Below are 26827 nucleotides of genomic sequence, written 5' to 3' on the forward strand. Positions count from 1 at the left end.
CCGGTTTTTCGCTAATCTCGCGAAATTAACGAAAAAATGCAAATTCTTGAGCGGAACGAATTTTTGGTCCATGCTTGTGGAAGGGCCATGCAGACGGTCAAGGCAGGCACCACTGAGTTTAGCATCCTCCTGATGTAGCATACCTAGGCTCTTTGACACAGACAGACAAAGCATATCTAGAGTTTAGGGTTCAGTGCGATTTACTAGGGTTTTTGGGTTTAAGTTGGTAGGGTTCCCACTGAGTCTAGGGCTCAGGGCCCGATGCAGGCTCGTTCATAATGATGTTGGCAAGGTTTTAGGGGGGTTTGGTGTTCTTTGGTCCAGAATTGGCAGAATTGTGGCCTTTTTTGGTGTTTTGCGACGTGTGTGTTTGGGTGAAAACCAAGTGAAAACTAGTCGTAGACCTTCTTCTTCTTCTTTTTCTTCTTCTTCAAAGATCGCAGTGGTTCGATTTTTTTATGCCTTACTGAGATTCTTCGGAATTGCTGGAACAAGTGTCCAGGTAAGTTTCAAGAGGATCGAAGTAGTGGAAGTGCTGAAAACAGCAATTTTTTGTGAACAGCGCAATTTTCCATGTTTTGAATATACCAGTATTGCATGTTTTTGGGGGGCTGTTTGGGGGTGTTTTAGATTTGTGGGGGTGGGTCGGGGGGTCTGGGAGCACTGCTGGGATAGTCTAATTTTGATTGCGAGTGGTTTGCAGAAAATCTATGGTGGAAAAGGGGGGTTTGGGCCTAGTTGCAGACAGCGTTTTGGCACAATTTAAACTGAGGCCTTGCAGTATTGCGTGTTTTTGGGGGGCTGTTAGGGGGGTTCTAGATTTGTGGGGGGGGTCTGGGGGTCTGGGAGCACTGCTGGGATAGTCTAATTTTGATTGCGAGTGGTTTGAAGAAAATCTATGGTGGAAAAGGGGGGTTTGGGCCTAGTTGCAGACAGCGTTTTGGCACAATTTAAACTGAGGCCTAGCATTATTAGCGTGTTTTTGGGGGGCTGTTTGGGGGTGTTCTAGATTTGTGGGGGGGGGTCTGGGAGCACTGCTGGGATAGTCTAATTTTGATTGCATTTGTTTTTAAGAAAATCCATGGTGGAAAAGGGGAGTTAGGGCCTAGCTGCAGAGTGTGTTTGTACTGAATTGAAGGTAGGCCGAAGATTTTCTGTCACATTTTTCCTTTTTGCTTTTTGCCTGTTTGGGGGTATTCTACTTTTTTGCGGGTGGGTTGACAGGTCTGGGGGCATAGCTGGGAAGGTCTAATATCGGGCGCAAGTGGTTTGGATAAAATCCGTGGTGACAAAGTTTTTCCGTTTTTGCTCACTTGCCTGTTTTTGGGGGGCTGTTTGGGGGCTTCCAGGTTTTTGGGGGTAGGTTTTGGGGTCTGGGAGCACTGCTGGCACAGTCTAATTTTGATTGCATCTGTTTTTAAGAAAATCCATGGTGGAAAAGGGGAGTTAGGACCTAGCTGCAGAGTGCATTTTGGCACGATTTGGAGTTAGGGTTCAACCTGGTAGCAGTATCGCATGTTTTTAGGGGGCTACTTTGGGGTGTTCTAGATTTCTGCGAATGGGTTCAGGGTCTGGGAGCACTACTGGTAATGTCTAATTTTGAATGCAAGTGTTTTTAAGAAAATCCATGGTGGAAAAGGGGGGTTTGGGCCTAGTTGCAGAGTGCGTTTTGGCACGATTTGGAGTTAGGGTTAGCACTTTTGCATTTTTTCTTGGGGCTACTTGGGGGTGTTCTACATTTTTGCGACTGGGTTTAGTGGTCTGGGAGCACTCCTTGAAATGTGTAATTGTGATTGGAAGTGGTTTGAAGAAAATCCGAGGTGAATTATTTTTTTTTTACCAAAATTGCTTTTCTGCGGATGGCTACTTGGGGGGGTTCTAGATTTTTGCGACTGGGTTTAGTCTAATAATCATTGCAAGTATTTTGAAGAAAATCCACGGTGGAAAAGGGGTCTTTTGGGCGTAATTTCAAAGTGCGCTTTCTGCTTGATTTTCAAGTAGGCCTAATCCCCGTCACAGTATTGTATGTTTTTGGTGGGCTACTTGGGGGGGTTCTACAGTTTTGCGCCTGGGTTACGGAGTCTAGGGGCACTCCTGGGAATGTCTAATTTTATTGCAAGTGTTTTGAAGGAAATCCACGGTGGAAAAGAGGGGTTTGGGCCTACTTGCAGAGTGCATTTTGGCACGTTTTGAAGTTAGGGTTCAACCTGGTAGTAGTATCGTATGTTTTTAGGGGGCTACCTGGGGGTGTTCTACATTTTGATGACTGGGTTCACGGTTCTGGGAGCACTCCTGGGAATGTCTAATTTTGTTTGCAATTTTCTTTAAGGAAATCCATGGTGGATCAGCAGAATTCAACCATAGTTACTATTACTATCCTTGTAAAGGAGAACCAGGTTACGCACTTTTGAAGTGATGATTGTATATAATAATAATGTCAGCTCTGAAAACTGAAAGTGTTATTTTTGCACTACACAGCGTACCTTAGATTTTTTTAACTGGTTCGCTTCCTGTTTTTTCCCATCAAAAATTACAGGACGGCTTTTATCATGTGCCATGGAACAAACTCTGAACTCAGACGCAATCCGCAATTACTCTTCAGACAGCCAGTGGACAGTGTGTCTGGTCACCAATATTGATCGACGGAGCGTAAGATGGAATGGAGGAGTATATCGCGAATAAGAGGAATGGCTGGATGCATGCAACTTCACCAATTCAACAGGACAACTACAACATAAAGTTACAATATTCTCTCTTAACTTCTCCTTATCTTTTAAAGGTTATTGTTGTAAAAACTTGAACTTCTACGAATGTGACTAGGTGCGTTTCTTTGTTCTCTGCTTCAAAGTCATCTCTCCAGCTATTTCATACATGTCTTTGCTATTTTTATAACTAACTTAATGTACTAATAATAAATGTTTATTGTCTATGAGGGCAGAAAGGCAAGTGAAATTGTGTAATTAATGCAGCCCTGTACTAGTGTCAATGTCAAATTGTTTCCTCATACTTACTAATAAGATGTAGTAAGTACAACTTTTCAGTAACCTAACCATCCGTTTAGCAAACAACTTCATGCATGCAGTAGTGCACTACCTTTATGTCCCTTAAAAGATTTATGGATATCTTTGAATCCAAAAATGTGTTTCTCTTCATTTGTTGTTTGCGCATGCAGTGTTTTTTTTTCTTCTCTCCACAAAACTTTTCCCAAAAAACCTCATTCCCATCCAATCTTCAAAAACCCTAATCCTCTTCCCCCGGGCTATGTGGTTTTTCATTGAGGTATGACTATGACAACAAGAAACTCCACACACTTGCAGGGGAGGATAAGATCTAAGCAACATAAAAATGTTGGAAAATGGAATTTCATGTGCGACATCGTGAATTGAGCATCAAACATCATGCTCCTACACATGACAAATCAAATGGTTAATTCTTATGTTTAAGTATCCTTTGCCTTCATAATATTTCTTATAGTAGCCATAGTCCATGAAACTAATACTTATATTTAGAATACTTTAGCACTGCTTAGGGTACAATTTATGGCACTGTTCTGTAGCGTACTATCTATCCTACTGTTTCTAATGCTACGCTCAGGCCACTCAATGTTTCATTTCCTTTTTTTCATATGCTGCTACTGCCAGTGTGTACTACCACTACTACCAGCACAACAATGATATTTCATCTGTCGAGGATTCATGTCAACAACCAACCATTTGCCATGCAGGCAGCCCTGTGGCTACCCCTATTCTCAAACACGAATCACAGGTAAGATAAGCATTTTGGAGAGGTAGAATAATGGGCTAGGACTGGGAGGATAGCCGAGACTGCCAGTAATACTAGTAAAGTACTAGTAGGGCTACTTAATTCACTAACTCGGTTACTGGCACTTTGGTACATTTCAGGACTAGATGTTTCATTCATGCTGGTAGGTTGGAAGAAACCAAACATCCAGTAATCATCGCCCACCCCCACACAAAATAATATGAACGTGTATACTATGTTTTGGTATGAAAAATAATTATTAAGAAATATATTCATGTAGTCCAAAAATAAAATAAATTAACCCAACTCACCCCCCTACCTAACCCCAACCAAAGTCCAAAAGTCCCCTTTCCCAAACACCCAATTCCCACCCCCAACAGTCTTTAAAATAGGGGCAAGGGACAGTCACTTCCTCCGGTGGCGTAGTGTGGATAGCTGTTGCTGCACGTCCCGCAGCTCTTTGCGGAGGTCCCGGAGCTGGCGCTGATGTTTTTTGGCCAACCACTCCAGGTACTCCACTCTTTTACAGAGGCGGCGCTGACGTACCATCCAGGCTCTGGGGAGGGCAGCTGATTGTGTTGCTACTGTGCTGCGGCGGCGGGAGGCTGTCAGGCCACGGCTCCATTTGGCTGGAGGCTTCTGGCTGGTAGACACGGGGCACTGGAAGAGGATGCAGTGGTTGCTGTCTCCTCCTCCTGCTCCCGAGCTCACAGCCACCAATACTCGGCACAAATAGCCTGCAGCTTACAGGCCCTGGCCTGGACAGCCATCTCCTTTCGGGTGAGCTTTTTCGGAGTAGCATCTATATGAAGAAAGAAAGAAAAATACTGTAGCCAATATTCTTTAACATAAAGTCAAAATAATTCAAAGGAAAGATGAACTCTCAGTAACACCAGCAAGTAGCAAACACAGTATAACATTTTGGCATGTATCTTTCCGCTGTCTTTGTAGGCCTGTGACATTACTGGGAGTTTCAGGAATTCCACTAGCAGGACTAGGGATGAACTCACTAATACATACATAGTCAGAGAGTACTAAAAAAAGTCTTCTGTTGTTTTTCTCTTGTTTTGCCAAAGAAATTACTGGTACGTGAACTTGTGGTAGCCGGCATGGCAGCTCACCCAGCTTGCACCCAAGAAAAACAGACGCAAGCCATGATGATGCAGACTCGCAGTACTTTAAGCAGTACATGCAGGTGGGGATAGGAAGCTCTTACTTTTCTATAGGGGTTGCTCTGCTACTGGCCATACTCGGTTACATCAAGGGCTACTGCTCAATATAATGATATCTTTCGCACTGCCCCCCTGGGCCTTTACAACAAAAGAAGAATAAAGATTATTCAATTCTGATCATATATCATTATCCTGCCGATCACATGATCTTTGGTTATATCATGGATGCCTTTAGGTGCTTTGTTTTGATAGATTGAGTGAACTACAGCAATAGTCCACCCATGACACAGCTGAAATAAAAATGTTAACATAGGGAGTGAGTGTGGAACCCATAATTGGAGGAGGCAGGGACTTGACTTGATATAATGTTGTCAACTATACAATCCATACACAATAGATGCTGGGCTTGCAAAGTAAAGTACTGTACTGTTAGTCAAGGCAGGGAGTATTTGTGAACAATCACAAATTCTAGTATTTGGATTTCTTCAACTTTGCTACTCTGGCACGGACATGCGGTTCAAAGTAACAATCTTCATCCACTCAGCGTCTGCTCTACTACATCATACACCTCTGCTATCGATGAGGAAAAAGAATATAACATCCAGGCTTCCAAAGTACGTCTATCATTCTTCTTAATGTCTCAAATGTACCAAGTTTTCTTTTTCTCAACAACCAACTAACACTCTTTTCATTATATTTTGGAAACCACCGTCTTCTTCTCTTGACTTGCATTCAAAAACACCATTCTTTACAGTCATAAATGTTAAGACTCGCTCGTCCTTCGTTTCACCCTTCTTTTACTTTTCGTTTGTCACATCCCTAAAGTACATCTGATATGACTTGGCTTCACGATAAAAGTTTGCCAGCTGATTTGAAGTCAAATAGAGGAGGCCATTGCTTACCCGAGAAGTACCGCCGCTAATGCTATTACAAGTCAAGGTTGACTGTCTTATCCGTGATAGCCAAAAAAGTAGTTCTAAATTAGTAATTTTTCTTAACAGTACAGTGTACTTGTACTAGTGTACTGTGTATGTACAGTACATCATACACTCCTTTGCGAGCCTACTCAAAAATGTCAATAAGTAAGGAGTATAATAACTTACCACCATCCGCTGCTGCTGAGCCTTCCCCCCAGCTCCTCCTGGTGGCGCCGCCGCATCCACCCTTAGAGTGGAGCCCTCCGCACTGCTGGCCCCGGCACTGGTGGTCATCTGTGCCGCATCACATGTTGTGACGTCTAGAAAAAACATGTCATATTTTCAGATGCCATACACAACCCCCTATTTCATCTCGTAATGGAAGGAAGTGTTACATAAAACATTTTTTATTACTGGATTGAAAAAAAGGAACGGTTTTGGGAAGGGTGTTAATTTTTGATATGCTTATTCCATTAAATGCTACACTTCTTAGGACAACTGATGAACGCTTGCTTAACGTGCACCATTTTTCTAATTACAGAAAGAAGATTACATTGCCCTTCTACCAACAGGACGATTCACAACTACTAGTAAGTCATCACCAGCAGTACTTTAAGTACTTTAAAGAAGGTGGTGGCTCCCGCAGTTATTCTAATAATTTCATGTGTCTGTTAACTATTATGTTAAAGTAATTTGATTTATGGGAATGTTGTTTAAAGTTTAACGTCATCTATCAGCAGTGCGCGCTCCGAATAGTACGCTACTAAAAATAAAGAAATCATTTTTTAATTTCCTAATTGAAAATAAAACTTTAAAGCTAACAAACACTGTGTGATTTTTGTTCACGAGTGAGTGAGCGGAAGGGTTTGAACTACTGCACTTGACAGTCATGTTTCTGTGACTCAGATAGGCCGGAACTCGGCGGTAGTCTTCTTCTGTTCTTCTGGGTTGTAAAATCATTGGTCAGCCACACTAGATAGTCGGTCAGGGGATTGGGGGTTCAACTTCTGTTCGGACTGAGGTATGTGGAAAGTCGAACTGCACCTATCATCAATAATGTCCGATTTCTCTTGTCCATACTTCTTTATGTGCAGAATAGTCCCTGAAACACTAGCAGTATGGTATGTGCTCCTAGCAAATCAAAAAGGCAACGGCTACCTTTTTCTTGGTGTAAACATTGACATTTTGTTGTTGGAAATTGTCAAAGCACTTACATTAAGAAGACTGAAATAGACAGCAAGGGCAACCCAGATGACTGCACTCAGTGTCTAGAGCTATTGCTGGATCAGAGTTTTGTTTAACACCGTTTGAAGACTGGGCAAGCTTAGCTACCTACACAGACCGACTCATAATCGTAAATAGTAGTAGCACAGATAGTGATGGTAGAGGCAGGATAAGAATGTAGAAAGTAGTCTAGATTAGAAGAAGATCAAAGACTATTTTGAAAATATTGAATTAGGAAACATTTTGTAATGAATAGGAGCTGTAAATGTTAGGGAAGTATAAGTATTAATATAACAATAGAACAACTTACTGAGGCTAGCAGAAGAGCCTGTAAGGGACTGATACTGTGACTGCCCACCTTCTTCCACCGGAGTCTCAATGGTGCTGCTAGTCACACAAAATGGATGATTGTTTTTTTGAAATATTTGATTTCTTTGACCACAATCTAAAATTATCTCGGGTAAACAAATTAGCAACAATTGCACTACATGTATTAACCTATCTGATCTGGTCAACTAGGAGGATACTACTAGTACAGTATTGCTGGATTCGCAGACCGTCTACTTGGAAAGTTATGTAAATCACTAACTAAACCAACAACAAAAAGGTTCTACTACGACTGCCAGCACTCAGCAGCACGCGACGTGACAGACACAGTCTGTCATCATGATTGCAGAGCACTAAAAAATGTCCTACTACTACTAATAACAAGTCATACCATACTCAACCTATCAATCCATCACTATCTCTTCTTCTTAGTGGCAGCAGGAGTACAAAGGAAGGACTAGACTTGAGTCTCTATTCTCTCTAGCATTACGCAGTTCTGTAAAGTACTACACTCATACATATTCTCAGGCCAAATGAGCAAACAAGTAAGCATAGTAGCAACGCCACTGAGGAGGCGAGCACCTGCAGTCACAGAAGCTATTTAAACACTATTTTACCTGCAATGTAATCGAATAGCCAGCATTCTTGCTCTTCGGGAAAAAATTATATTAGCAATATAACACAGAGCAGAAGAATACAGAGTAGTTGTTAAATAGCTACTCACCAAGGCCAGGGATCTCCACACCTAGCAGGTGGAGCAGGTCCTTCTCCCGGTCGAGGACGTTGGCCCACTGGTGCGTCGCTTGGTCGTAGGTGTGCCGAACCCCCGACTCCCTCCGCATGGCCCGGCACACCTTAACCCACCGCTGGCGACGCTCCCGAGGCCATACCCTTGACCGGGCCTGCCCCCTGCTGCCATGGTCTTAGGGAGGTGGCGCAGAACAAAAAATATCAGGGCGGCCACCTCCACCGCGGTAAAAACCTCCCTGGCCACTACCAACTCGCCTCAATCGCCCGCAAGGGAGCCGGCTACGGGGTGCCGGACCCTTCCCCTTTGATTTGCCGGCTCCCTTTGCCATAGTCCTGGCCGAAAGATGAAAAGAATAGGGGGAAGAAAAAAAGTGAAAGAGAGAACTAAACCAAAAAAGTAGTTATAAAGTAACAAAAAGTTGAAAAAACACAAAATATAGATCTAGACAAATAGAGATAGATAATGAGCAAAAAAGAGCAAAATAAAGTTCAAAGAAAGAAAGGATGGCAAAGATTCAAGCTGGATACAAAAAGCATGCCCAGGACCATAGCAATGAATAAAAAACAAGATGGCCGTGCCCATTGAGGACCGCGTGGGTAAGTTCGCGCGATATTTCCCCCGCAAGCACACAAAAACACGCGCAAACTCATAATAGCGCGCCGCACACAACGCGAGATTGCCAATAGCGGCCGGAAACGGAAATACACAACGCGCACAAGATGGCCGGGCCCATGTACGACCGTATGGGCAACTTCGCGGTCGGTGCGCTACAAGCGGGACGCGAATACGCAAAAAAACCTGCGAACACACAAAACAAATCTGCAAATTCGCATGAATTCGCGGATTATGCGGATCGCGAATTCGTTTTTGCACGAATTCATGGACCGCGTATTCGCAAATTTCGCCCATACTTTGGTACAACACAACTTAAATTAAATGTTAATGCTAGGAGGTCACAGTATGATTATTAAGCTTTATAAATATTTAAAAACGAATTTAGAAGCACTTATTTTTTAATAATTTTTTTTTCCATAATACATTTTTTTTAATAAAACTAATCATTTTGATAATTCTACATAGGAAAAAGCAAGCTTAATTCCTTGCCTATCATATTTAGACGCATTCCGTCATAAGCCTAAGCACAGAAGCCTAACTTGAAACATGAAAAAATGTTGTGCCACTTTTTAAAAGAACAATCATTATTAAACATCAGAACCAAGAATGTGCTTATGTAAAAAGGCATTAAGAAAGGAAATCCCTACTTTAAATGTTTTACTGTTATCCAAAATAATTAACCTGATTTTTTGTAACTTTTTAAAACAGCAGTCTGAAATACAGGGTTTTACACCATGTTTGCACTGAAAAAATCCTAGCTGAGTCAACATTCCTGTCTCTCCGTGGCCTACAATCAAAATGACAGCTGTTGCTCAGCGGCAGTAAAAACACAGCTGTTGGAAAGCTTTTTTTAGTGTTGAAATGTAAGCACGGTGACAGTCTATTAAAAACTGAGGCGTTTCAATGCATGTTCTATAATATGTGTTTAGTTCAGCAACAACCAATTTACTCAGATGATGTTTTTGCCTGTTTATATCTAACACAATGTTTCTAAGAAAAATGTTGTAACATTTTATAATTGTTAATTTATTGCAAAACACACAATTTCGTTTTTTTTTTAGGCCTATTTCATTCCTATTCAATGTGAATTCTAATTTTATCTTTTAAGCATTAGCAGTTTGTACATGTGTATAGTTGCTTACACCCCCGCGCCGCACGGCCACCAGCTGCTGCGTGTGCCCCTTTGCCCTCCCTAACTGCCTCGCTGCCTGCCTCGCTGCCGCTGACCACGCCCCCTCCGCTGAGCAGCGTGGTCCGTGCTCGCCTGCCGGTGTTGCGCTTACTGTTTGTTTATTTCTGCCTTGGTCTTGTTTTTCTCCCCTTTGTACCTGCTGTTATTGTAAATTTGTAATTCTGTGCCCGTTTTTGCGTTTTCCTTCCTGTTTGCCCGCCTACCTCGCCGACCTCCACTCTCCCTCCCCGCTTCCCGCCACCGCCGCTTACCACGCCCCTTTTCCCTTCTGTACCCTCCCCGCTCCCGCCTCCCAGCTGCCCCGCCCACCCGCGCACTTCGCCTTATATGGCGACCGTGCGAACGCGCAGCGGTCACGCCGATTGTGCGCCGAAGGCGCGCCAAAGGTAAGCCCGTCTACGCCCGTCCGCGCCTGGACCGCGCCCAGTGCCAGGACCCCTGGCCCTCGAGGACCCCGACCGACTCGCCTGACGTACACCGCCGCCACCCTCATCGCACTCAACACCGGCCGAGTCCCGGGATGCTACCGAGCCACCCCACGACGCGTCCACGGACCCTTCAGCTGCAACACCTGCAAGTTCACCTGCATCCGGACCCGCCCGACACCAGCACCCGCCAAGCCGAACACCAGCAGCAACCACCTCAAGTGCATCCTGCTCAACACCCGCTCCGTCCACAGACACGCCATTGAACTCTGGAACCTCCTAGACGCCACAGCCCCTGACGTTGCCTTCATCACGGAGACCTGGATGAACGCCTCCTCAGCGCCCGACATCGCCATCGCCATCCCAGAAGGCTACAAGATCATCCGGAGGGACCGCAACGCCAACCAGGTGGGAGGAGGCATCGCCATCATCCACAGGGACACCATCCACATCACGACCAGCACCGACAACACCCCACCCTCCGCCGAACACCTGCATTTCCAGATCCACACCGACCCGAATACCACCCTCAGAGGCACCCTGATCTACCGACCTCCGGGACCACGCACTCAATTCAGCGAGGACATCGCCGACTTCGTCAGCCCGCACGCCCTCCCCTCCGCTGACTACATCCTCCTGGGAGACTTCAACTTCCACCTGGGAACAACAACGACTGCAACACCAGCACCCTGCTCGACAACCTCGCCAACCTGGGACTCAAGCAGCTGGTGTCCACCCCCACCCACCTCGCCGGACACACACTCGACGCCATCTTCTCATCCAGCAAAGACATCGCCTTCAGCCACACCACAGAACTCCACTGGACGGACCACAGATGCCTCCACTTCACCTTCAGAAGAACGACGATCCACCACCACCAGCAACAGGTTGCCCGAAGAAGCTGGAACAAGATCACAGCCGACCAGCCCGCCGCTTCCCTGAGCCAGCACCCTCCGGCCAGCTCAGCGAACCCCAGCCAGGCCGCCGACAACCTCTCGAAGTGGATCAGCAAATGCGCAGATGAACTCGCCCCTCTGAGGACCCCGCCCAGCAGACCCGGCAGTAAGAGGGCCCCATGGTTCACCGACGAACTCAAGAGCTCCAAGAAGAACTGCCGAGCCCTCGAGAAAGCCTGGAGAAAGGAACCCACGCCGGACAAAAGGACCAACCTCAAGCTTGCCACCCGGAAACACCACCAACTGATCCGCACCACCAAGAAAACGGCTTTCAAGAACCGACTGGACAACAACGCACACAACTGCAAGGAACTCTTCAACATCGTGAAAGAGCTCTCCAACCCCAACGCCGGAAACAACGACGTCACCCCATCGCAAGACCTCTGCAACTCCCTCGCCTCCTACTTCCACAACAGGATCGCGGACATACACAACAGCTTCAGCACGCAACCGACGCACGCCACGACCGCAGCAACGCCACCCACCACCACCCTCCGCGCCTGGACCCCGGTCAACACCGAAGACACTGTCCACATGATGAACTCCATCCACTCCGGATCTCCGACCGACCCCTGCCCTCACCACGTCTTCAACAAAGCCGACACTGTCATCGCACCCCACCTGCGGGACATCATCAACACCTCATTTGACACCGCCACCTTCCCCGAGAGCTGGAAGCACGCCGAACTCAGCGCTCTACTAAAGAAACCTACAGCAGACCCCAGCGAACTCAAGAATTACCGCCCCATCTCTCTTCTCCCGTTCCCAGCCAAAGTCATCGAGAAGACCGTCAACAAGCAGCTGGCCGCATTCCTCGAGACAAATGAATCCCTCGACCCATCGCAGTCCGGATTCCGTGCCAACCACAGCACCGAGACCGCCCTCATTGCCGCCACCGACGACATCCGAGCCCTGATGGACAACGGAGAAACAGCGGCCCTCATCCTCCTAGACCTCTCCGCGGCTTTCGACACGGTCTGCCACCGCACCCTAGTGCAGCGCCTCAGCAACGTCGGAATCCAGGAGAAGGCACTGGAATGGATCATCTCCTTCCTCGACGGAAGAACACAGAGAGTCCGCCTACCACCGTACAAGTCAGAGGCCACCAAAGTCATCTGCGGCGTCCCGCAAGGATCCTCGCTGAGCCCTACTCTCTTCAACGTCTACATGAGCCCCCTCGCGGCCAACGCACGCCAACACAGCCTCAACATAATCTCCTACGCCGACGACACCCAGTTGATCCTCTCCCTGACCAACGACCCCGCCGCCGCCAGAGCCAACCTGCACGAAGGGATGAAAGAGGTAGCCGAGTGGATGACGACGAGCCGCCTGAAACTGAACTCAGATAAGACGGAGGTCCTCATTCTGGGCTCCTCGCCCTCCGCCTGGGACGACTCCTGGTGGCCCCCCGCCCTGGGCACCGCACCCAAACCAACGAACCACGCACGCAACCTGGGCTTCATCCTGGACTCCTCCCTCTCCATGACCAGGCAAGTCAACGTCGTCTCCTCGTCGTGCTTCAACATCCTGCGCATGCTTCGGAAGATCTTCTGGTGGATCCCCACGGAGACCAGGAAGACCGTCACCCAGGCCCTCGTCACCAGCCGACTGGACTACGGCAACGCACTCTACGCCGGAACCACCGCCAAGATCCAGAAGAGACTCCAGCGCATCCAGAACGCCTCAGCCAGACTCATCCTCGACATCCCATGACACAGCCACATCTCCTGACACCTAAGAGACCTGCACTGGCTCCCGGTCAACAAGAGAATCACCTTCCGCCTCCTCACCCACGCACACAAAGCTCTCCACGACCAAGGCCCGAGCTACCTCAACAACCGCATCAACTTCCACGCTCCCAAACGCCACCTCCGTTCTGCCAGCCACGCCCTCGCCACCATCCCACGCATCCGTAAAGCCACCGCAGGAGGTAGGTCCTTCTCCTACCTGGCCGCCAAGACCTGGAACTCCCTCCCGGCCGACCTGCGCCTGACCCAAGACCACCTCTCCTTCAGGAAGAAGCTCAGTAGCGGCACCCCCCCCCCCCCCCCCAAGCGCCTTGAGACCCTACGGGTAGGTAGCGCGCTCTATAAATGTTTTGATTGATTGATTGATTGACTCTTATCCATTCAATAGTAACATGTAGTTATTTAGCATATCATATGGTTCATTTCTGGATGTTTATTATTTTTATTTATTATTAATTAAATTACATTTTGCATAACAGACTGATGACAGCAAGAAAACACAAACAAATACATTGAGCTCATTCCAGACATATACCGAAAGGGTCATACACTCAGAACACATAATACAGCACGCTTAAGGCTAGCCATTATTTCACAAAGAGCACAATTGCTATTTACTCACAGAAGTACCACTGATGGGAAACTACGAACCACATAGACATTTAAACACACATTTAACCCACAGATCAACACTTAGGACAGAAACAAAGGACAGCCCCCAGACTGTACTTAAACCAAACCATTTGTAAATACTAGTTGTAAGTCATATTTACAAGAAGAGCTTCTCAATAGTATTCCAAAAGACTGTAAAAAAACAGCCCAAAATACACTCAATTCACTAGATTTGGCTGGCAGAACACCAAAAAATCGCTCTGCATATTTCCATTTATAAAAGTGTGCAGAAAAGGATCCTTGTTTGTATTATTGTCATATTTTAATTCCATTTGGGTACAGAGTCACCAAGGAAGAAAAATGTTTTTGATACCTAAACCTATTTAGGTATTCCCTCAGGGGAGCCGGCTAATTTAATTCACATCTCACTATGGTACTTCCAAAAAGCAACACATTCTTTGATGTGTGCTTGAAACAGGCATGCAAAAAATAGTGCAGAATATGCAGTCTTATAACCAAAGTAGCACTTAAGGTACTCTTGTACTGTGTGCCGTTCAAATCAATTCAAAACAGAGAAAAGCCTCCTCATTATCTGCCTACATAAATTGCAATTGATATATTACAAATTCCAAATACAAATATTGGCCTATCATACAAATCCAAAGCCACAGTAAGCGTTACTAAACTACCTTACCAATCCCAAGCATCAAAAACCAACAGCAAGTGTTGCATCAAAACGACCCTTACCAATCACTTGGTGTCCAAATTCTAACTGCCAAGTTCTGATTGACCTAATGGTCGTTTTTTTTTTTAGAATACTCACGCCAAAAAGGTTCTCAGTCAGGAGTGGTAAATATTATGTGGAGGATCAAAATCAGGAAGATCAGAAATATACTGGGCTGCAGAGACAGAGAATCCCCAGAATCTCCGTGCACAGAGTACCTCCTTAGTAGAATCCTGTCCTGTCCTCCTTAGTAGATTTCTGTCTCCTGACAAGATCACTCCCTTAGATAGCCACTTATCCGACAAGGTCCATGTTGGAGCGCCATTTGAAGAAAATAGAAACCTTCCCAGGGGTCTCACTGATACTTGGTCCTTTTAAACCAAAAAAGAAGAAATTGGCACAGAAGCTGTAATATAAAAGTAACATCGTTAATAACCCCAAATGAGGGAGACTACGTCACACAGAAGCCTTAGCAACTGAATGAGGCAGTCTAAGGAGTACAGAAAACCGAGGCCTTATATATGCTTAGGGTTACATAGTCAGCATAAGACCAAGGGGAGGTCCTGACACATGTATGTATGCAAAATGCCTAATGTGGGCATGCAAGATCTGCTTGCTCAACAAAGTGGGAGGAGAGTTACTTCTCCATAGAGCAGCAAAAATAGCCTGACAGTTCCATACTAGGAGCAGGTGCATTCTACTAGCTAGGCCTCTCTGAGCATGTGCAAGGCTCTGAAGAGGGAAACAGCACATGGCGAGCACATGGCTACCTAAAATTGCAGCCAAAATACAAAATGACTTTCCGCTCATGCTAACAAATCCCTGCAATCTTTAACACTCCTGTACTACAGAATGGATTTAGACCCAGAAAGTCTTTTCTTGGACTAGCAGGCATGGATTCCCCTGTATGGGAAACAATTCCAAATGCATGAAATAGTAAGCCGCAGGACAGCACTGCACAAAAAGGAACCTCTGAGAGTCCACTTCTATTTGATGTTCAGGGGTTGAGAGTGTGGAGTGTGCTGGCATCGTAGCGGAGGCGGTCGTCATGGCGGGAGCAGGGGCCAGGGGTTCTGGCATTGGACATGGTCCAGGCATAGATGGGTGCAGACTGGCTTGCCTCAGGTGCGCCTTCGGCATATATGGGGAGGTGGGATTGAGGAGTAGCTGGGAGGCGGGGGCAGCGAATAGGCAGTCAGGGGGGGCGGGCCCAGGAGACATAGCGACGGGGAAGAGAGAGATGCCAAAGGGAACAGAGGGAAGGGCACAAAATTGAGATGAAAAACGTGTGTTACAGAAGGCAAAGGGCACAGAAAACAAGGGGGAAGTGAGTGGCACAGAAGGCAAAGGGCTAAAAAAATGGGTGTTACAGAAGGCAAAAGGGCTCAAAACAAGGGGGACACGAGTGGAACAGAAGGCAAGAGGGCACAGAACTACAGGGGCTGCTAGGAGACAGAAGGCAAAAATGGGCCAAGAGGCACGGGGCAGCGGGGGGAACAGAGGGAAAAAACGGCACAGATCAAGTACAGTCAGCGGGGAAAGACGGGGAACAGCAGTCACAGTAATGAAGACAAAGGCAATACAGGAAATACAGTGAAAGCAATAAAAACAGTATACTACAATACAATAACTGGCGGAAAAAAAAGAGGAGATGAACAAACCTGTGGCTTACCACTGGCCACCAGGGATGAGACGCAGGTGGTAGCCTGCGGGTGGAGAAGAGCCTCGAACTTCCTCTGTAGCGGCAACTGGGGCAGGGACACACCGGCGGTGCTGTGCAGAGGGGGAGCGACCTACCAGGTTGGCCCCAGTTGTAGCAGCATGCAAACCCAATGGGGATTTGCGGATCTGAATTGATTTGAGACGGTTTAACAAAAGTGTAATGGTTGATAGATACCTGTTACCAAACATAAATGAGTTATTGGTTTTATGGGGTGGGCCCAAAGTTTTCAGTACAATCGACCATACTTCAGCTTACCACCAGATAGAATTGGAGGAGTCATGTAGGGACTTTACTTTGTTTATTACACCTTTTGGTACTTACAGATTTATACAAATGCCTTTTGACTTAGTGTCAGCTTCATCGGTGTTTTAGAGAGTAATGGAACATGTACTTCATGGCCTCACTAGTGTCTATGTTTATCAAGAGGATATCCTGTTTTTTCGGGATGATGTAAGTCAGCTTGATGCACGCTTAAAATTGGTTTTAGAGAAGCTGTGTGGCCACAATCTCGCCATCAAAGCAGAAAAATGCAAGTTTAGAACAAACTCCATAAATTATTTAGGACACAACATTACTGGTGAGAGGGTCAAACCAAAGACTAATTTAATCAATACCTTTCAAGAAATGAGTTTCCCTTCTAACAAGAGTGAGCGTATGAAATTTTTACGAGTGGTTGAATATTATGCGAAATTTGATAAAAACGTTGCTGACTGTGCTGTCAACATGAGGTATTTATTGAAAAAAGGTGTTGATTTTGCATTGACATATCTTTGTGAGAAAGAGTTTATTAGCATAAAGAGAAGCACAAAGCAGCGCCTTCACTTGGAAGTTTTAATCCGAAGATTAAACCTATTCTCATCACTGATACTAGTTAAAAGGGCCTGGGGGCAGTGTTGCAACAGCAAGGCCGCGAGGGTATGCAAACCATAACGTTTTTATGGTGTAGTCTTAAAGATACTGAAACTAGGTATTCAGTGGTAGACAGAATCTCTTGCCGTCTTTTGGGCCATTAAAAAGTTTAAAAAAATTCTTTGGGGCATCTATTTTGAGGTACGCACCGATCACAAGCCTTTGGTTGAGATATTTAACAAGAAGGGTCTTCATTCAATTTTTAGTAAGATAACTAAATGGGTTATAGGTTTACAAGAATACAATTTAACACTAAAGTACAATCCTGGTGTAAATAACAATGTAGCTGATGTGTTGTCTCGCCTTACACCCAAAGTATTATCTGAAGAGGAAGAATTGAAGGATGTTGATGAATGGGTTTGTGTGGTTGATCAATAAATAATTTCTGAAAAGAGGTGGTGTGATGAAATGGCTCAAGATTCTACTTCAAATGAAGTCATAAGCCTCATTCAATAGGGTTGAATCAGCAATAAGGAGGGCTCTGATGCCACTAAACAATTTTGGAGTATGCGCAATGAGTTGTCTGTGGACAATGGGTTGTTGTTTCATGGCACAAGATTAGTTTCTCCTAACAGCCTTAGGAAGGAGCTCATTGTTTTAGTTAATTCCTCTCATGCTGGACTAACTGAAAGGAAAGAGATTGCGCATGTCGTATTGGTGGCCAGGCATGGATAGAGAGGTTGAACGCATAATACAAGATTGCATTTCGTGCACATTGAGTGACAAATCCAAGTGTGCCCATGTTCAACCTATGGTTCTAAGGAGGCGTCCTTCAAACCCTTGGCAAGATATCGCCTTAGATATTCTTGGTTCGATACATAATAATGATTCACAAACCTTTGTGTTAGTTGTAATAGACATGTTTTCATGGTGGTCTGAGCTTTTCTTTTCACTAGTTATTGATTCTGCTCACGTGATTAGATGTTTAAAGAATTTGTTTTCAACAGAAGTCCTGAATCCATATTAACTGATAATGGGGTTCAGTTAGTCTCTAAGGAGATTGAAGATTTTCTTTCCTCTAAGGGATTTGTACATAAAACCTGTTCTCTCTATTATCCCAAGGCTAATGTAATGGTAGAGAGATTTAACAGAGTGATTAAAGATACTATTGTTTTAGCAAAGTCTTTGTATTTAGATTGGAAATGTGAAGTTATAAAGAAAATTGAGGAATATAGATTGTCTCCTCATACTACCACTGGAAAGACACCTTTCTTACTGTTCTGAGGTAGAGTTCCTAATACATGTGTGGTGCCTGCATGGGTCAAGTATGAATTAGGTAAAGGTAAGGAAAACAAGTGTGATCATTTTATTATTCAGAAGAGAGAAGAAGAGAAGGCAAAGGAAAATATATTTTGATTTGAAAAAGGCTGTAGTGAAAACCAAAGTTGAAGTGGGTGATTTGGTAATGATTAAACGTTCAGGTTTAGGAGGGAATTCTGTTTCCAAATTCATGAAACCCATCAAAGTGATAAAAGTGTTGAAAAATGAAATAAAAACACAAAATCATCATATTTGGAATCTGAATAGAGTTGTGATAGTCAAGGGGAATGTAGGTGATGACTTTAATGAAAGCTCTGATAGCTCTTGTGTTCATCCACAGATTGGTGTAAGATGTTAAATTTGTAGTTCATCCAGGAAGTGCAAATGTCCATCTTATCTTTCTGATTATGTTTAAGCTATTTTGCTCTATTGTTTTGTTTTAGGTAAAGAGGGGAGGTGTGTGGTATACTGCCTTCTGTCTCACTTGTTGTATTGTATTAGTAGTAGAATTGTAATATGTCATCAACAGAATCTTACTTATGTCATGTATCCATGTCACTTGGTTCTATAACCCGATTTATGTTTAAAGTATGTTTATTGTGCTGCACACATAGATGAAAGACAGTATCATGCATTATCCACTGGTTCGGCGTCAACATTCGGCCTACCCAGTACTGAGACAGCTTTCCAATACAAAATACAACGTAAAGTCCTCAAACTGCGGACCCCGTCCCCCGCCTCCCCCCCCATAACCCACCCCAGTTTCAGGTCCAAACAATACGCACTATAGACGCTATTGACTACTCTGTCGACTCTGTGGCAAGATCATGCGGCAGCCGAGAAGGGGCAGGAACCTGGGACAGGTCACTTCCCTGAATTCTGTGGCCAGGAGAGGTAAAAAGGGACGCCACAGGTCCGGGTATTTATCTCCTTCTCCCCTAGCCACCAAAGACAGCTTTTCCATCCCCAGAACATTCCAGAGACGGTGCAGCCAGGCCTGAAAAGTGGTGATGTGAGCAGAGCGCCAGTAAGTGAGAATATTTTGCAATGCAGATCCCAGGGCTATAGCTATCAGTCTGCCCCGGTGAGAGCGCAATGGATAGGTAAGAGGGTTGGGGGAGCCCAGCAATACATATGCGGGGAATCTCGGAAGTATAGTGTCCAGGTGTAGGTCCACCTCATCCAGCACCTAGTTCCAGTAGCCCAGTAGGTGCGGAGAGTCCCATAGCAGATGAACCAGCGTACCCCTCCCTCCGCAGCCTCTCCAGCACAACGCCTCTCGTGTGTGATCAATCTCATGGAGTTTTTCTGGGGTGTAGTACCAATAGGAGGTGATTTATGTGAGGGTGTCGGTTAGACCCATGTGATGTGCGGAATGGCGGGCTCTATAGCAAATTCCCTCCCATTCCTTGTTACCCAACTCACGGCCCAGCTCCCTCTCCCATCTTGCTCTCCCCGGGTTGTGGATGTGAGTGTATCGCCCAAGGAGCATACGATAGAGATCAGAGATGAGTTTACGGTCCGACTTCCTCGAGAGCAGCCAATATTCATACGCGCTAAGTTTGCGATCTGCCCCTTCCCTTGTAGTCGCGGGAAGGGCCCAGTGTCGCACCTGGAGGTAACGTAGGCGCTCTTCCTCCGGCATATCGTATTCGCGACGAAAGGCATCAAAGGGAATGACCCCGTCTGCTGCATACACATGTGCGAGCACTCTGCATCCCGCCAGAGCTCATCTCGCGTATGCAGCTGCGTCCATACCAGAGCCGAAGTCCGGGTTATTTAGCAAGGGTGTTAGTGGGGAAGGGAAGGATGTCAGCTCGTGTGCCACATTTACCCGGTCCCACACCTCCAGAGGCGTCCTCGTTATGAACGAGGCGTAGAGGTTGGGTGGGCGATGCCTCCGCTGCATAAAAGGAATCTCCTGCAACGTGCGGCCCGCTACCACCTGGTCCTGGAAGAGCCAAAGTTTTTCCGACTTCCATTTACTCCACTCTACCAGCGTTCGTAACTGTGTGGCTTGGTAGTACAACAACAGGTCAGGGAGGCCTAAACCCCCACTCTCAGGAGGCAGCATCGCCAGGCGGAGTTTCATCCGCGGGCGGCGCCCATTCCAGATGAATTGCGCCAATTCAGATTGAGTCTGGCGGATCCACCTCTCCGGGGGCCGCATGGGGATGGCCCTGTACACATAGAGGATCTGTGGCAGGATGGTCATTTTATCGCCGCCACCCTGCCCAACCAGGACAGCGGAAGGTGCTTCCACCTGCCCAATTCGGACCTGATGGTTTGCCTCGTGTAGTTGAGGCTAACTGTGGCCTGCAAGGTGGTCGCCAGTTGGATACCCAGATACGGTACGGCCTCTGACGCCCACGGGAACGGGAAAAGCCCCTGCAAGTGCGCCCTCGTGGACTCCTCCAGGGAGAGGTCGAGCGCCACTGACTTGCTAAGATTTATCTTAAAGCCTGCCACTTTTGCGAAGTCCTCCAGAATGGTCATACAGGCCGGGAGCGAGACTCGGGGGGAAGACAATGATAGTAGAACGTCATCCGCGTAAAGGCTGATGGTGTGTTCGAAGGCACCCATTTTGATCCCATGAATCTCGGGTGTGAGACGTATCGCCTGAGCCAAGGGTTCCATGTACAAGGCGAATAACAGAGGCGACAGTGGACACCCCTGTCTCGTGCCTCGCTCTATGGAGAAGCGGGGTGAGGAGCACCCATTGACGCGGACCGTCGCCGAGGGCCGTGAGTAACAATTCAGAACCCAATTGCGGAATCGGTCCCCCAGCCCCGCCTTCACTAAAACCTGCTCCAGATAGGGCCAATGGACACGATCAAACTCCTTTTCCGCGTCAATAGCAAGCAGCATGTATTCCCCCTCCGTGCGTGTGGCCTTTTCGATAAGGTGGAGCGCCCTCTTCGTGTTGTCTACCGTTTGCCGCTCCGAGATCAATCCAGCCTGGTCTGGAACTATCAGTTCCAGCATCAGTAGAGCCAGACGCGCGGCCAGTATACCCGTGTACAGCTTCAAGTCAATGTTGAGCAGTGAGATGGGTCGATAGGCTGCACAACTTGACGGGTCCTTACCCGGCCTGGGAATTACAGATATGGTGGCGTCCAGGAGATCTTCCTTTATCACTCCTGGTTCCGAGAAGGAATTAAAGAGGGTGGTCAGGAGCGGCGCCACCTGAGTACAGAAGGTCTTATAAAAAATGGCTGTGAAACCGTCCGGCCCTGGGGCCTTTCCCAGCTTAAGCCTGGAAATGGCCGAGATGACTTCCTCGGGTCTAATCGCACTCTCTAGGGCCGCCGCTTGGTCCGATGTGAGGACCGGTAGCTGGATGGAGTCCAGGAACGATACGCTCCTGGCATGGTCCAGTGTCTCCCCCGTATACAGGGATGCGTAGAAATCGCCAAAGGCAGCCGCGATCTCCCGGTCTCCCGTAGCAAGGTGTCCCACTGATGTCCTAACGCCCCGTACTAAGTGTTGTTGCCTCTTTTCTCTAAGCGTGCGCCCCAATAGGCGTCCGCATCTGTCCCCCCCAGTGTAGTACATGTGACGCGTTCTCAATGCCGCAAATTCTGCCCTATCCTGGTCTAGTGCGCTCAACTGTTTCCGCGCCAGAGTCAGCTGCCGCCAGATGCTAGGCGCGCATGTCCTCTGGTGCATTCCCTCCAACTCCCTGACCTTCTGTGTCAGCTCATCCCTTTTCTCCGCTCTTACCTTGTTTTCAGCCGAGGATAACGCTATAAATTCCCCTCTAAGTACCACCTTCAGGGCCACCCAGTGAGTCGTCGGGGAAGTGTCGGAAGTGATATTGTGCAGTAGATACTCCTCGATCGTGCGCGCGATTTTCTCGGGCGTTCCCTTGCGCTGCACAAGCGTGTCTCTGAGTCGCCAGCATCTGGAGAGGCGCTGCGCCGGAGGAAAAAGAAAGGTCACTGAGATGGGGGCGTGATCAGAAAGAGTAGCAACCCCTATGTCCGTAGTGGACGTCAAGGCCTGGAGGGAAGTGGATGCCAGAAAATAGTCCAATCTGGCGTATGTGCGGAGTGCGTTGGAAAAATATGAATAAGCTCTAGAAGTAGGGTGGAGGCTCCGCCAGAGGTCTACCATACCCAATTCTTCCAACCTCCTATGACCTCCCTCTGACAAAGTCCAAGCCTGGGTGGTACGCTGCGCCGATCTGTCCAATGTGGAGTCTAGCACCAGATTAAGGTCACCCCCTAAAAGGACGTGCCTGTCTTTGGACGCTGCTACTACGCTGAGCGCGTTCTGGAGGAATTTCTCCTGACCCTCGTTGGGGGCATAAACCGAGCAGACTGTGAAGTCCAACCCCCCCAGTGAGAAATGGTACGACAGTAACCTCCCCTTTATCTCTGCACCTTTACGCAACACTTTTCCGCGAAACCTCTGAGCCACTAGAATCGCCACCCCCGCTTTCTTATTTGGGCCGGAGGAGAAAAACTGCTGTGGGAAACCACGCGCTTTCATCCTGGAGCAATCTTTCTGCAGCAAATGCGTCTCCTGCAGGAGACAGATGTCAGCCTGCGCGTGCTCCAGACAGGATAACACTGCCCGCCTTTTGATTGGGTTGTTAAGCCCCCGTACATTCAGGGAGAGAATGCGCACCTCAGTGTGGGCCATAGATCTGACTCCATCCCTCCTGCCCCATGTTCCGGATGTCTACCCCTGGGTCTATGTCTGCGTCCCTGCAATGAGCCCTCCCAGCATTGAGTTCCGGGCGGGTTCAGACCCGCACCTAGTAGTGAAGTCTCGTGCCAATGAGTTGTGACGAACCCCCTAGGACCTGGAACCCCACCCAACCCCTTCCACAGAACAAGAAATAGGAAAGATGCAAGCCCCAACATGTGCCTCCCCACCGTCTCCCGCCACCCCACATCCCACCCTGTCCCTTCCCCTGCCAACACCCCAAAACTAGTAATCAAAAAAGGAAAAAGTCAAAAGGTCCATCATTGTCCTTCATCTTTCGCAGATGACCGGTCAAACTACGTCTCGGGCAAAGAGGGTCCGACCCCTCCCCCCCCCCCTTGACCCTCACAAGGGCATAAGTGACCCCTAGAAATGCCACCAGGAGAAGCTTCAGCCTCCCGGCTGTTGTGATAGGTCAGCAGACACCACCTCCACCGCCGCCCGACGGCCACTCTCGATCTCTGTCTTCGGGGGTCTTTTGACGCGCCTCCGATTCCGCTGCTGGCGCCATTGTGACGATGGTTCTCCCTTCCCGGTCTGTGAGGTCGGCAGTTCCTCCCCATCTGGCGGTACGTCGATACCCAGCAGTTGGTAAGCCTCCTTAAGGGAGCGGAACTGGTGAAGCTTATTGTCCAGCTTAAAGATAATCCTGAAAGGATGCCCCCAGCTGTATGGTATAGCCTGCTGCTGAAGATAGGATGTCACGGGCTTGAAGCAGCGGCGCTTCTGGAGTGTAAGCGCCGAGAGGTCCTGGTATAGCGTCAGGGAGTGGCCTCAAAATGAGACGGGTTGCTTCTGTCTCGCTTTTAGTAGAATGTCTTCCTTAGTGCGAAAGTCTTGCACGCAGACCAAGATGTCTGCTGGAAAGGATGATCCAGAACGCTGCGTTCCGACCCTATGCGCCCTGTCAATCGGGAGGGCGGCATCCTCCGGCCGTTCTAGGATATGGTTGAAGAGCTCCCTGGTGAATTTGAAGAGGTCTTTGTCCACCTCCGAGTGAGCCACACCCCGAATGCGCACGTTGTGTCTCCTGGAGTGATTTTCAAGATCCTCGAGGTACAAAGTAGACAGCATAATAAATCACCTTGCGCTGCTAGACAAAAAGTCAGTCACTACGTTTCCTTTGGTGACAGACTAAATTTAAGACAGTACGTTGGCAACATTTTGAGCAAGTTCCCTTCTTGTGGAAAAGCATAGACGTCTTAACATCTTGTAAAATGCCTCACTCGTGAACTTCTTTATCTTTTAATTTTATCATTCTCAGTTGGAGGCAAAAACTATGAAAGAGAATGTTCTTTAGCTCAGGTGGGTTAAAGTACCTGAGCTCACACAAGTTGATACAGTAGCAAGGCTCAGTGACTTCCAAAAGCACCAAAACATCACCTCTATGTGTCGTTCACGCAGAGATTGCACTTTGCACTATGTTAAGCCCCTTGACAGGTCAATTTGCATCTTTTTTAACCAAATTGCTTTGAATTTCCGTTGTAGTAAGCGTACACCAGGCTGGTGTAGTTTTCCTTGATAACCAAACGTCCAAATAATGTTCATAAGCACAGCACGCCTAGGCAGGGGCCGTCCAATGGAAGGACAATGATGGGGCTGCTACACCAACACTCCAGGCAGTACACAGAACATTCACACGGGGCTGAACAGGTAGGGAGATAATGACAGGAAATTAACCTGAACAAGATACTACACAGTTGTGGAGTGGATTCCAGTGTGGCCATTCTGGTTGCCCTGAAATGATATGTTAATAGGGAATAGTATCGCCCTCCTCCTCTCTTGCTACCAAAAGACTGTTGCTCTGGGGGCAACGGAAGGTTTGGGCCCAAGCTCTGGCAGCAGCAACTTTTAGAATCCAATGAGCGAACAGCGTTTCATTTGAAAAGTAAAGGATTCGCAGAAGAGAATAAACGGATGTATGACGGTACAATGTGTGGTATTACCACACGTACCGTTACAATGCAGGTTTTACAACGCAAGTCGTTACAACGACTTGCGTTGGGGGGCGCTGGATAGTGAATAGTTTAATTTACTATTCCAACTCCAGTCCCCGTGGATAGTAGGGAAGGTGTTGGATAGTACATTAAACTATTTCCTATCCTAGACCGCCCTCCAGCGAAAGTCGTTGTAACGACTTCGTTGTAAAACCTGCGTTGTAATGGTACAGCGTTGTAATAGTTTCGTTGTAAAGGATGTTCCCCGAATAAAAGCAACAGTTAATTGGAATATAGGTAGGACGACATCAGAGTAAATAAAAAAGTTAATGTGTGAAAATTAGAAGTTATAGGACATTAGCAGCAGTATTGATGTTCAGCAGTGGCGAATAAAGAGAATTGGCCGATTGTGTTGTAATGTTCTATTTTTGATTTTTCAGTTTTTTGACATGTTAATATAGGTAAAGCTGCAATTTGTGAGTTTTCAGCCTTTTCCTAAAGAAAAACAGGTCGTTGGTGCACATTATGTTTTTTGGTAATGAGTTCCACAGTTCCAACTGTTGATAAAATACCTTGAAATTCCTCCGGTTTCATTAGCGCCGTGAACCCCTTTTGCACGTTCACACACTCAACAAAAACCCTGTAGCATAACTGGCGTTTTTAAAGTACGGTTTTCTGTGCTCTAATTCCACACCTATTACTGTATATTTAAATTTCTAACTGACACATCTGTCATGTAGCTGTTTTATTTTATCAAATGCAGGTGCCCTTTCACTGGCCTTGTAAAATATATTTTAAGTGGAATACAATGTGTGTACAGAATTGCATAAACCAAATTTGAAACCTTGATCTTTGCAAAATGCTGATGAAATGCATTTCGTTTCCTCCAGGCTACTTGACGGATAAGGACTTTCTGGAGTTCCTTCGCAGATGCAAAAGCGGCTTAAGACAGAATGGAGTAATCATCCTCAAAGACAACGTGGCCCGGGATGGCTGCAGACTGGACCCCATAGACAACTGCCTGATTAGAGACATATTCATTCTCCGAAGCATCATATACAAGGCTGACTTCACCATTCTCAGTGAGCAGAAACAAGATGGCTTCCCTGAGACCCTTACCCCTATCTGGATGATCGCCATGCAATAACAGACTGGGCACTTAATGCTTTTTAAACCAAATAAATCTGAAAGACATTACAGCGTATAATGAGGTCTATCAAATAATCATCTTTACAATTTCTCCCCTTAAAGAAACATGCATTTCATGTGTGTAAATGAGAATACAGCAGGCTACACAATTCTGCTGAAGCTTTTTTAAATAATTTGACATGGAATATACTAAACTTCAAGCAGCTGCAGAATGCTTTATAAAGAACAATAAAAACCAAGATGTGATTTGAAAGTATACTTTATTGTTAGTTTCACTTATTGACAATATACCATTTTTGTAATTAGAGACATTGTAGGATAAACCGATTTTCTAGAAGCGTAAATCTTTTATGGTACATACCGAATGGGGCATTAGAAACCCTAGTCTCCAGGTCCTCAACATAGCTAATGGGCCGTAACCCTTCCCTAGTCTTTTGAATACAGAGCATAAGGAAGCTTTTTGAAACCAGAAGGTTGCACCGTATCCCAAATGCTTGCTATTGTGGCCCTCCTTTCCATTTGCCCACCAACTAGTCTAATCTCCTTGAATGATGTGTAGTCTCAATATAAAACGATGACATAAAATGATTTGGGTATGTGCCTGGTTTCTATCCAGGATGATATCTGTTTGTGCTGGCTTCTGATAACCCAAATGACAAAAACAGCTTGGATACCAATTGGCTCAAGTTCAACATTCTAAAGTATGTCACC

At 46.6% G+C, this 26827-nt stretch overlaps 1 protein-coding gene across 1 annotated transcript in view; it reads left to right on the forward strand.

Annotated features, from left to right (window-relative positions):
* Window positions 1-26372, forward strand: part of NTMT2 (N-terminal Xaa-Pro-Lys N-methyltransferase 2) — a 623657-nt gene extending 597285 nt beyond the window's left edge. The window contains exon 4 of the mRNA XM_086936491.1: window positions 25858-26372. Within this exon, the coding sequence (XP_086792617.1) occupies window positions 25858-26114 (257 nt within the window). The 3' untranslated portion in view covers window positions 26115-26372. The remainder of the gene's footprint in view (window positions 1-25857) is intronic.
* The last annotated feature ends 455 nt before the right edge of the window (window positions 26373-26827 follow it).

Source organism: Lissotriton vulgaris, chromosome 1_1 (assembly GCF_964263255.1).
Source record: "Lissotriton vulgaris chromosome 1_1, aLisVul1.2, whole genome shotgun sequence".
Classification (NCBI taxonomy): domain Eukaryota; kingdom Metazoa; phylum Chordata; class Amphibia; order Caudata; family Salamandridae; genus Lissotriton; species Lissotriton vulgaris.